Source organism: Vicia villosa, linkage group LG2 (genome assembly GCF_029867415.1).
Source record: "Vicia villosa cultivar HV-30 ecotype Madison, WI linkage group LG2, Vvil1.0, whole genome shotgun sequence".
In the NCBI taxonomy this organism is placed as follows: Eukaryota; Viridiplantae; Streptophyta; class Magnoliopsida; order Fabales; family Fabaceae; genus Vicia; species Vicia villosa.
Window position 1 is genome coordinate 161952542 of NC_081181.1, and position 13736 is coordinate 161966277.

Sequence of the window (13736 nt, forward strand, 5' to 3'; positions counted from 1 at the left end):
TTAAATATAACGTCTGTTTGCAACTATGCGTTTTCCGACGACCTGATCATTATCTCCGGTGACTGTTTGATACATCTTCCGGTGTCTGTATTTGCATCGTCAACATTTGTTTCCGATTTTACATTTCAGTTTTCCGGTTTTACATTTTATTTTCCGGCGACTTGTTCTGGCGACATGTACACTCTCCAGTTACAGTTTCAGGCGTCTTTGTTTTGTTTATTTCTACTTTCCGATTTTACATTTTTTCCGTGGACTTGTGCACTCTCCAGTTACAATTTCAGGCGTCTTTTGGATTTTACTTATTTTCCGGCGACCTGTACTCCGGTTACGGTTTCAGGCTTCTCGTTTTGGTTCTTATTTCTTTCCGATTTTACATTTTTCCGGCGACATGTGCACTCTACAGTTGCGATTTTATTTGTCTTCCGGCGTATATACTCCGGTGAAACAGTTATTGATCATGATGATCTAAATTAATAATTATAGATTAATTTCTGCTTAACTGTTTGTAAGTGTCTGATGCAGTTATACAAACCGTGAATTGGAATTATGCCTCTTATATTTTATTTTGTTTTATTATTTTCATTTGATCATTTGTTTTGCTTACTAACTAACAACTAATATATGTAAATAATAATATGTACACTATTGATCTATAGTCATAACCAAGGTTTTAAATAACGTCTTAGTCCCCTAAAAGCTTTCGTGGATGCATTCGCGATTTAAGTCGGTACAACGTTATTTGCGGCAGATTAGTCACAGTTTTTCGCTTAAGATGTCAATTTGTGTAAACTGTTTAGTATCATAACACTGTTCTATCTAGCAGCGTTACGGTACCCTCGAGTTTGACGGTGCATCTAGTGGAAATCCTGGAAAGTCTGGTGCAGGAGCCGTACTTCGTTCTGGGAATGAGGTGTATACTCTTATGTATCAATTCATATTTATATTATAAACTATATTACTGTAAACTATGTGTCCAATGTAGCTAACTCTTGGTTTCTTTAAAGGTCCATCGCTTCAGTCAAGGACTGGGAACTCAAACAAATAATTCTGCTGAGTATAAAGGTTTAATTTTGGGAATGAAAGAAGCTAGTAACAAAGGGATTGATCATCTTGAAATCCGAGGTGATTCTAAGCTTGTTTGCGAACAGGTTAGTTCCACAACAATGTATTTGTTCACAAAATACTACCTAGTGATTGTCATTTATCATTTGTTTTATATCTTTCTTTTTTTATAAGGAATTTACCAAAGAATTTTATTGATTTTGTAACAGTTTGCGGGTAAATGGAAAGTCAACAACCCGAATTTAAGGGAACTGCGTAATGAGGCTTTGGACTTGAAGGGTAACTTCAAGTCAGTCACTGTCCAATATGTTCCTAGGGTATACCCTTTCCTCTATTTTGTTTATCGACACAATGTAAATTTTTTTGTTAAATTGCCATATCTATTAATTAGGTTTTGATCTATGGAAAACTCAAGATGGTATTTGAAAACAAGTAGTTGTAATTGCTAGCTCTTTTAACTTTGATTTGAGAGTCATTTATGATATATACTTTTTCCAATGACATTTTAATTTGCACACACTTGCAAACTAGTTGCATTCATGAATAGAAAGATCAGTGGCACCACTGGTGATTTTAACAAATGCCTGTTTTTTATATTTTCTCCCATTATATGGTGACTGTTTTTTTAATGTTATAAGGGTTCTAACAGAGATGCTGATGCTCAAGCGAGTCGGGGCAAAAATCTTCAACGTTAGACTTCAAAACTTTTCTGAGTTCTCAATCATTTCATTTCCCAATTACTCTTCTGTCATCTTGGCACACCTTGTGTTTTGAATTTGTTGTATTTAATATATCTTTAGGCTTTTTTTGAAAAATGAATTACCAATGGATCTGTTATTTTTGCAGCTGGCCATGTTGAAGAAGACTATTACTACAACTGATCATCTGTGACAGCATGCCACTGTCAGAAACTATTGGCAACTATGTTACTTTTCTTGTTTAGATTGTGCCTACTAGTTAAGCATTTAGGATGGTCTTACATTTGACACACTGTATGTCAGGTGTAATTCGGTTTGCAATTTGAACATTTGCTTTAGGGGCTTAAAAATGCTGCTTTGATGTTTGGATTTTATGTTTGGATGTTATGCTAATGTTTCTGAATTTACTATTTTCTGCCTTCATTTGTTTGTTTATATCTTATAATCTCTTGTGCTATGTGATGTCACTTATTGCTGTTTGATGTAATGTCCCCAAAAGGAACTTGTGATCTTTATAAATATTAGGGCAATGTTGAACATACAATAAGATCTTTATAAATATTAGGGCAATGTTGAACATACAATAAGAAAAAGAATTTAAAAACCTACAGATGTTTAATAGATTTCATGCGTGATAAAAATAAAGACTTGCATATGGGTGTATTTTGATGAATCATATTGAAAAACTTACAGATGTTTAACAGATTTGCAAGTTGCTTATGGGTTTATTTTGATAAATCATATTTATCATGTGCTTGATTTTAGAAACTTCTAGAAAACTCTTCCAATTTTCCAAGCATCAATATGGTTGTGCATGCCAGTGGAGATATGAGGAGTTTCAAATATGTTGTGCAAGGCTCATGTATCATGTAGACATATATATGTTGTTTAGAGATTGTGGTGTTGTATGGGCAGCAGGAAAAACAATATGAGTAAAGTGTTATTCAATGCATTCAAAATATAAGTATAAGCATGCACTGGGAATGGTGATATTGGTGTTTGTTGCTCCAAAAGTAAATTTCCGAGCCCACATGATTTAGAAACTAAATTAGCAGCAACTCTATTGAACTCGATTTTGGCTCAGAATCTAGACAAAGTAACTTAACTTTTCACAAACCACGGGATCAAACATCTCCAAGATATACACAACACCCTAACATGACTATATGGTGTCAAGATATCCGCCCCAGTCGGATTGGTATTGAGTTTATATGGTGTCAAGATATCCGCCCCAGTCGGATTGGTATTGAGTTTATTAATGGAGGATGGATAAATATGTATATATAGACCAAGTGTATGACAATACCCTTAATGTATTGAATGATTCGATTCACAATAGTTATGTATTATGTCCTTAGATCACGCATAAATAAACACATTTGTTAAACAACATAATATATATTTAGTCTTATAAATGTCAACTATTGTAAAACTCTGGCAAGGTTGTGGTATTCACTTGGTTCATGATAAGGATTACCTAAAAGAGCCATTTAGTTTTGTTTATATGTTTACTAGAGTACAAAATGGATAGTAGGTAGACAGACAAATTTCTTTTGTAAAAGAAAAATACCTTATGGAAATCATGAAATAAGTATATACAAAAATAACTTAATGAACTCAAATCTTGCATAACAAACTCAAAGCTTCATTGATTGAGAGAGAGTATCTAAAGACAACAAGGTATTTGTTTGAGTTCATAGAGTGATTTTTTAAACATGCATAAACAATCATGGTGTTGGACTGTTGGCGATTGTGAAAAGTAGGAGTTTGGTGCATGTACATAATTTCATCAAAATTTTCATGCAAAAAATAGTTTTTGGCATCTTACTAATGAATCTATCGGAATTTAAATAAGAAACACTTAATTCTGCATGAATAGTAATTGGTTTAATTATCTGAACAAAAGTCTCACATTCTTATTTCATGGCTATCTTGCCATTAGTAGGAAAATGAGGCATCGAACTTTGACCTAGGTTTTGTGAAATTCCTCATGTGTAATATCAGTTTAATTTTTGTTTTGATGTTTTGTCTTTAATAAAATCATCGTTTATTTTAGTTTTTCATTAAACTCCTCATTATCGTTGGATACTTTAGTAAAATTCATGGAGATTCATGAATCAAATCAAAGTTTTATGTTTGTATGAATCACTTCAAGGTAGATTATGAATCGATTCAAATGAGATTTTTTCAAATTTCGTGTGGTCTTTGTGTGATCTGATTCGCACCACACCATGACTCGATTTTTGGCTTAAAAATTCTTGGCACGTTTCATTCTGTTTTTGTGATCAGATTCATAAAATTTTGTGATCTGATTCATAAAATCTTGTGAATCTATTTACATGATTCGGATCATGGCATGGACTTTCTAGGCAAACGTCAACATTTGAGCAAATTCATTATAATCCTTAAGTTGAGACATTTAAATATTTTTACTTGTACTATTTCTCAACTACCTATATAATTTTTTTCTCATTCTTAAATCATTACGCAAATCAAATTCTAAGTGATAAAAATAGAAATAATAACTACATCTCTCTCAAATTGTAACCATCATGTTGTATATGAAGAATCATCAACCTATGTAAATGCACGTGATGATTGTTTACGAGGAATTAAATTTGAGTGCTAATGGTAGTTTGAAGTGACGTTCCATTTGAGAAAAGAGTGATCTTCTTCATTAAAGTGGAGTTTCTTGCATCTGTCAAACAACTGAAGAATAATTTTAAGTCTTACAAGCCAAATCAAGTAAAAATTGTTGCAAGTGTGAAGATTGGAGTTTCTTAAGGTTGAAGATATTGATCAAGGTTGTGATCAAGTTGGTAATTGTTGTTAGCTGAGTTGCACACAAGGATTAATCACAAAGGAAGACAAAGATAACTTAGATTGAACAAATTTATATTATTTGCTTTCTTTGATTTAGTTGCAACCAAACCAAAACCACATAATGGAAGAATTTGTTTACCCAATTCAATAAATTTATCTAATCTTGGGGAAATGTAAGCTATCTGATTCACTATATTTTAAAAATTACTACAAGAGATTACATATGAATTACAAGAAAATAGTCTCCTAAGTTTCCAAGAATAACTCATACTTTTACCTAAGTGTTTATCAATCTCTCAAACTCTCTATATATGAATTACACAATAGAAAAATTTTCACTCCCCTAAGACAATTCCAAAGTTCTTCCAAATTTTAAGAACTCCAATAAATTTTTACCTTTGCCTCTCTAACTTGGATTACCATCTATTTTCTCTGTCTTCTATCCCAAAACAAGACTCGTTATTGAACTGATTTGCAAGCTGGCTTGGTTGAAGACCCGAGAATTTCTCGGACCACCATCGTCATTCGACTGCCTGACCACGTTACACACTGCCACAAGTCAAACTCTGGTTAATGTCTTACACGCCGTTGTGGATTGTCGTCAATGTTTTCCTTTTGCCACCATAGCTCAGTCACCAATTGTCATCCACCAAACAACCGCTAGACTGCCCCATCACGACTCAAGTGTCGCCGCCGACTACTTAGTTCTTTCGCCAGTCTTGGAAAATATTTTTTTTTCTTTTTATCTTCATCATTGAGGTTTTAATTCATACTTATACAAGAATTTTAAAGAGGTTGTAAGGTATCAAGAATCCAATTAGTAATAATACTTACCAATAACTCATTGAGTTGCGAGAAAAGCTTTGGTAGAACTTCTATTTTATTGTGTGGTCAAAGGAAAATTATTGGTATCAATATGCTCGCACCAAGTGGGTGATATCAACATCCATTTGTACCTATCTACTCTCTTAAAATACATTGTGAAAATATAATTACTTCACTTCAAAAGGAACATATGACATGGGTTTACGAGGAATGTGTTAAATTGTAATTCCCTATGTCGAAGCAGATTGCTCGACAGAAGGAAGGTTGTGTCGAAATAGTCTAGCCTAGTGTGTGTGTCAAAATGTAGAAGGAGCTGCCTCGATAGGTATTTCGACTTAGGCCTAATTTTGTAGTGTTAGCAGAATTAGGTATTTTGGAATTTTGTAGTTTTGGGCTTTGCCTTAGGAAAAAAGCAACCTAAAACTATAAATAGAGGGAGTAACCCCTATTTTGAAAAGAGACTTGTATTCACTGAATTTGTTGTTGCAAGTGAATAAGATTTTCCATAATTTGTGGGCAGAGAGAAACTCTGCAAAAAATATTCTTCTTCCTCCTTTTAATTTTGCCAAACCATAATTCACCTTTCTCCCCAAATTCCCTTTATTTTATTTTCAATGTGTAGTGATAACAATCTTGTTCATCAAGATTGATAAAAAAAAATTCCATAGGTTTTGGTATATTTTCAACAAAATGGGGATTAAAGGATCTTGTATTGAAAGAATTTTAAGAACCTTTATCTCTATATTTCAATCCAACAAATTATTTTCTAAAATTGCATATTGTGATAGAACCATGATAATGACTGTCATTTAAAATGTGTAAGTGAAGGAATTTTTTATTTGGAATGGATAATTAAAAGTCACATGGGCCTGATGGCTACCACCATTTTTTCAAATAACCTTGGGATATTGAGGGAGCATTATCTATGCAAATTGGTGCAACCTTTTTTTTCAGTAATTCAACAAAAATTGAAGATATTAATAAGGAAAACATCACACTTATTCCATAGAATAAAACCCCAAGATTTAGTCACTTGCGATGTATTATATTATGTAATTTAAGACATAAGGTCGTCTATAAGATTATAGCTCAAATATTATGTCACATTATTCCTTATGTGATATGTTGTGACCAAAGCAGTTTCATTTCAGGTCATTCCACTATAATATTTCCACTCTAAAAAAAATTATTCACTCCTTGAGCTACATCTAGGGGAGTAAGGATTTTATGATTTTCAAAATTGATCTTGAAAATCCTACGAATGAATTGAATAGAGTTTTATCATGAAATATCTTGATTGTTTAGATATTACTAATTAACAATATCTTGACCGTTTAGAATAGAGGTCGCACTAATTCTTTTAATCCATTATGAGGTATTAGAAATTGGGACCTCTTAACCCTACTTGTTTGTTCTAGCCACTAATAGTTTGAGTCAGAATATTAAGGTTTTGATGGATAATGGAACTTGGAAATAATTATGTTTTGGAAGATGATTCATACCACATCTATCTCATATTTGTTTTGTGAATGACTTGGTTGTTATTGCTAAAGCATCTTTGGATCTAGATCTAGAAAATATGATAAAATATTTATTTTAAGAGTTTTGTAATGCATCAAATCAAAAACTAAATTTAGTAAAACCCAAAGTTTATTTCTATAAGAACTTACAAGATAATATGGCTTATAATATTACCAATATTTTGGGAATGGATAAATAAGGAACTTGGATCTTAGAACCCGTGTGTTACATCGTTGAATTTTAAACTATTCTTTTCCTACAATCTTGACAAAATGAACAAAAAATAAACCAACTGGAAAGCTAACTCTATTTCTTTTGTAACTAGATTTATTGTAGCTTGATATTCACTTGCTAGTATACAGAATTATGTCTCAATTTTATTTGGGAAGCACTAAAGGAAGTGTCATCTTATTACTCGGAGAAAATTTTAAAACAAAAAAAAGGCCAGAATTGGGTTTATAAATATTAGAACCTTGAACAAGGCCTTTATGCATAAATTTGTGTGACAATTTGTAGCTGATCAAGTCAAAGTTTGAGTTTGCCCCAAATAAAAGTGTGGTAGTATGGATATGCTTCATATGAATAGTAAAAATGTTGTTTGACATGTTTAGAGTTGGTTCTATCATAAATTCCAATTGAACTCTTTATCCTTCAATGATTGAGTTCAATATCCTATCATATACCTTATCTCAAAATGAATTGAGATTATTGGCTTGGCTCTGGTTTTATGTGGTTGTTGTTACTTCCTACATCTGGTTTTGGTTTTGAAGGTTTTGCTGTTTGATATCTAGTTTGGTCATGTTATGGTTGTGTTTTTGTTGTGGGGTTAGAATGAAGTTGTTCACATTGTTTTTTTTTCTTTTCTATTTGATGTTTTGGTTGGTTTCATGTGATACATTTTTCTCTGTTTTTATTTTTAGTATTGGTTTTTTTTAGTCTTCTAACTTAGTATTTCTTATTTTTGTGTTATTTGTATTTTTTAAGGTTGTGTTTGTTTTGAGTGAAATAAAGAAGAGAGAAATTGATAAGAGAGAAGTTGGTGAAAAATACCAAATTTCTATTATTTAGTTTTGAAAGAAGGAGAGAGAGATAAATATAATATGGGTTCATGTATTTTTCATTTCTTCTCCAAACTGTGAAGAAAGAAGGAAGAAATGAGTTATTTCCAGTACTACCCTTATCAAAATAGCATTTTTCTTAATGCAATCCGTTGAACGCAAAGCTTCAAACTTAAATAAATGGTGGGTGTTAATGTTACTTCACGTTGCTTGCCCACAATGTCAGAAAACTTCATATTTTCATAAGTTTTACGTTTTATTTAAAATTCAATTTTTAAAAATAAAACATAAACTAATTAGTTACTAATTTTATCATACAAATTTTAGTGATATTTTAATTTAAATAATTAATTTAACTAAATTTAAATCAAAAGAATTAATTCATTCACAAAATTATTTATCATAAGGGAATAATAGTATTTTTGAAAATATATAATACTTCTTTCTTCTTTATTTCTTCTATTTTTCTCTTAAACTAATCAATATCTTAATTTTTAAAAAAAATCAATATCTTAAATCTCCTCTATTTCTTACATTTTTCTCTCTTATTAAACTCTTTCTTATCTATTTCTCTTTGCATAACTTCTCTTCTAAATAAAACACACCCTAAAATATATCGGTTACATAAATAGCACGATCCGACTAGAGATAGATTCAACTTTTGGTTTAATTGGTTGAAAAAATATATCGGTTCCATAAGAACATTTTGAGTTTTAAAATTATGCTTTTCTAATAATTACTTTCGCATGATGAACTGAAATTAAATTAAATTATTTGATAGTTCATTGTAACACAAGTTTATAAAAAGAATGAAAAAACACTAAAAAATTTCTTACTCATGCAATGAGGCTACTGCGCCAAGAATAAGTTTAAAAGATCAATCATGTTCTAAGGGTAACCACCTTAAGAATTTTTTAATTTGTATGTCTATTTACAAAAGAGTACAAAAGAGGTCTCGTGATCCTAATGTTTGTATTTAGTTAGAAATTACAAATTCATGTTCTACTTTGTAACTAGAAGATCAACATTCTATCTTTCAAGCTTAAGGCAGATACATAATATATATAATAACAAGTGTTTTTTTTTTCAAGGAATATATATATGAAGTTTATACTCAAGCAACCCGCACCATTAATCTCTAAGATATTTTAATTCGATTTAATTTTAAAATTTTGATCATAATATTGTAAATTAACTATTAGCTTTTAGTGATTACTTACCTTCAAATATATAATTAAATAAATTTAATAGATTAAAATTACTTGTCAAATCATAAATTTATATAATTTATTTTATTTTATTTTTTAGTCAAGTAACATTTATAAAACAGTTTTTTAATTAAGCAAGTTTGAACTCGCGCTATATCCATGCACAACTACCCATTAAATTAAGTGGGACAATTAATTTTATATTTGAACAATACTAATAGTTCAATTTTTTTTTTTGTTGAAATTTACTGATTCAAAATATTTTAGATGCCAGAACTATTCATGTATGTGATGGATTAAAATTGAGGTTATTAACATTTTAAAATAATTTTGATAAAAAATATTTTAAACAAATTATTTGTTGAAATTTGATTTAAATTTTTGTTGGAACCATGAAATTTGATTTTTTTTTTTATATTAATTAGATTAGTTATTAAAACTAATCAATAAGATATTTCATCATGATTATGTTTATACTTCTCTCGTTCTCATGTTTAATAGTTATTCACATAGTTAGTTTTCATATTTCAATTTTAAAGAGTCTTTAATTTTTTTTTAATAGGATAGATAAGCAAAATGTTGTGTTTTGGCCTTAGAAAGTTGACTTTGTCGATTTGGCTGCTTCCAATTTAAAAGACGTTAAAGACATTCATCGCACGTTACCAAAATTTAATACAAAATAGAAAATAGTTGAAAGTAAGAAACATACAAATTTTAAGTTATAAATTCACAAAAATTCAAGATTTTTAACTTATAGCACTTAAGTAAGAAACATACAAATTTTAAATTTTAAATTCACACAAATTCAAAAAACTTAGCTTAGAGCACTTTCTTGAGAAAGAAAGCTCTTGCAATTTTAAGCAAATTTTATTTATAATGTATGACTTAATAGAAATCTCTTTAAGAAAATCAGTCTCGCCTCAAAAACCATCTCGCATTATCTTATTATTTAAGAAGAATCTTTATCATAAATGAGTGATAGAAGTAACAACAAAAAATGAAACAATCTAATCATAAAATGGGAAAGGTTACCTTTAAATCTTTGATAAATCTTTTGTAACACTTATCCTAAAATTTTGGAATAATAATATTTTGAAATTTTCTATACGTTATATTTGTTTACATGCTTGTATTCTTTTCTTATTTAAGGTGCGTTTATTTGACAGATTTAAGTTATAATCCTAGAAATGTTATTTTTTAGAAGGTAAATGGTAGAAGTTTTATATAAACAATTAAGGTTTTTAGGAATATTTTTGAATTATTTTTTTATCCCCATGACAATATATAATTCTCACTCATTGACATAAGAATAAATAATTAAAATTTCATGAATAACTTATATTTCTGGATATTATTTATTCAAAGGCATTTTTCTTTCTTTCTCATCTATCAAACAAAAAAATAATTATTTTCAGTCTCAGATTCTCATTAATCTTTTTTCTAACACTGAAACAAACACACCTTAAGGGTTTCTTATTTTATTTATGGTTACCGATCTTGAATTTTGATTTCACTATATCTATTAAAAGAATAATCAATTTATTTATTTCAAAGATAAAATTATTTCTAGTTCGGTTTGACTTTAAAGATTTTCTTAAAAAAATTAATTCAATTATATGTGGTTTAATTTGAATCGGATTTTCTATATCCAAATTACAATAATAATTTTTTAAATTAATGGATGTAATTGCAATTTTAGTTATTCTAATTTTAATTTTTTCTCCACTTTTTAAAAATCGATTATATGGTCCCTCTATTTCACTTTTTTTAGATTTTAGTCCCTCAATTCATTTGACAGTCATTTTTATGATGTGTCAATTGAATTGATGATGTGGCATTGCTAGGTGGCATAAATCAAATACTATGTAACTTATAATTTTTTATTTTAATAAATATTAGGGTTATATATGTTAGTGGTCCATATAAATAACCCATATTTTGGTTTAAGTCCCTATAATTATTTTTCCCGATTAATGGTCCTCCTAAAATTTTCGGTTTGCTCTAATGGATGTGTCACGCCACATGGCTTTTCTCTAATGGATATGGCATGCCATGTCGCTTAAAGTCAACATCATGTTTGACAACAACAAAAATTCGTTAGATTGTGGTGGTTGCAAACCTCCCTAAAATTATTGATTATGTAATTACTTACAAAGCAATTTTATTTGCACCTAGCATCGCAACCTTGTAGAATTTGTCTACGAGTAGCACCTGACAAGAATACACCTGAGAATGCTCAGAAGCTCTTTGATGAAATGCCTGAGAGAAATCTTCCCACATAGGTTTAACTAATAAATTAAAACAACATAAACTAACTTCAACAATAAATTTTTCTAATTTTATCGTTTGTCCATGGTTTTCGATACATCATATTATCTATATAATCTACCTCATACAATGAGAAAATTTTGTTCGATGTTTTAGTTGTATTATATTTTGTTTGTTTACTGTATGTAACTATGATTGGTGCAATATTTTAGGATGCAAATGAAGGTACACAAAAGATTGCATGAACAATTAGAGGTAAAGAGTATCCATGCTTAATCCTCTATATTTATTAGTGATGCATTTTCATTCCCTTTTGGATTATGGTGATTATATCCAATTTTAACATGATTTGTACTATGAGGGATCACTGTTGTATCAACCTGGTTCAGTTTTCACTTTATTCTATCTTTTAGTCGATATATCTTAGAATATATTGGTATGTTGAAAGCTTTAGTGCGTGAGGCACTTTTAGTGAGGAGAGAATAGAGTGAATAAAGGAAATAAGGATTATATTATTGAATTAAATTGTACAAATAATGATACAGACTATGACTATTTAACACAAACCTGATTGGGCTTACACAACTTGGATTATATTTGATATTATTAGATTAGATTATATTTGATATTACATTCATAATATCAGTCTCAATAGTATCTCAACAAATCCCAATAATATCTCAACATACCCTCTAATTAACTGAAAGATGTACACTCTGAAACAAAATAAACCTTCTTCAAACCTCACCATCCCACCTTCAAAGTAACATAAACTTCACAACCTGTCTCTACAAACATAACCTGTTACACTAAACTAATCACGATCCCTTCAAAAACACCCTACAAATCTTTTACAGCATAACCGAAAAAATCATCAACAATGCACAACAACACACTCCATGAATAAAACTAAACCGAAAAAAAACAAGAGAAGAAAGCAATCGATATACTATAGAACACACATACCACAGATTGCAAGAAATGGCACAACAACCACCATCCATTGTGAGAACCGAAACATAAACATCTCAAAGGAAATTATCTTCATTAAGAAAATAGTGATTTTGTGTCACAATATTCTATACATGATTAGCCTTCTGCCGCTCTGATCAAATCTGAATTCCTCAGCACCCTTTTCAAGAAACATTTTCAGCACCCTTTTCTTGCTTTTAACTCGTCTAACGTCTCCACATCATTAGTCTTCCAGTGATTCTGCAGACCAACCAAATAATATTCATTAACATCGGTAGCCAAGTCTCCAATAAAAATGGTCTAAGCAAACAATAACATAAATCCATAACCTTCAAATTGATTACTTTGCTTATTGCAAATAACTTTAAGAAATCCAACCTGCAAACAAACAATACACTTTCTATAATAATAAATACAATGACCTCAAACCACCACCATACATCAACTAATCTTTACCCACATATTAGTTTCAAAGTGAGAAGTATAAAGGAAAGGTGATGATTCTGTAATGCAGAAATTGTACCCTTTAATCATGTCCATGAAGGTGAATCATTATTATTATTATTATCATTGTTTTCAATAATTGTACCCTTTAATCATTTCACAGGATTTCAATAAAACACATGGACTGTAACAAAAACACAAATACAAATATTATAGAATCCGCAAATGAATGATAAAAATCAAGTGAACTATTTAACCAAAGCATTGTATTAAGACTCAAATATGACATACAAATATGACATGATACTCAAAAGAAAAAAAGCAGAGAACCGGGATACATAAAATGACACTATAATAAAACTCAAGTGAAGTATCGCAAATGAATGATACTATGATGCATAAATACGAATACGACAACATACTCAAAAGAAACAAAAAAGCATAGAATCTGATTGCCGTTTGGAAGAAGAATAGTTTAGGGTTTAAAGAGATTTTGTATCGTATATTTATGGATGTTGTTGAAAGGTATCGAAAGTTGAAAGGGTAAGATGATTGGAAGTTATGTATTTTCAAAAAGGGTATTTAGTGGTTCAGATCTTTGCAGTTACTAGTGCAGATGGAGAACTCAACGGTTAAATTGTTATGCAATTTCAATATAATCGTGTAGCCAACTTCTATTGTGATGTGGTTGATTAAATAATTAAATAATTAAAAAATATAACAAAAACTCTTGGCGTGACACATAAGCATCATTAATTACCAAATCAATATTAAGCAAGTAGTGTGTAATAAGTCTGTTTTATCCTTGGAATTAGACTACATTAAGTTTTTAATCAGATGGATTAAAGTGTAATTAC

At 30.0% G+C, this 13736-nt stretch overlaps 1 protein-coding gene across 1 annotated transcript in view; it reads left to right on the top strand.

The window, feature by feature from the left end:
* Window positions 1–2181, top strand: part of LOC131647279 (uncharacterized) — a 62592-nt gene extending 60411 nt beyond the window's left edge. Inside the window, exons 2-6 of the mRNA XM_058917188.1 lie at window positions 824–910; window positions 1005–1148; window positions 1272–1379; window positions 1701–1752; window positions 1909–2181. Of these exons, the coding sequence (XP_058773171.1) occupies window positions 824–910; window positions 1005–1148; window positions 1272–1379; window positions 1701–1752; window positions 1909–1943 (426 nt within the window). The 3' untranslated portion in view covers window positions 1944–2181. The remainder of the gene's footprint in view (window positions 1–823; window positions 911–1004; window positions 1149–1271; window positions 1380–1700; window positions 1753–1908) is intronic.
* The last annotated feature ends 11555 nt before the right edge of the window (window positions 2182–13736 follow it).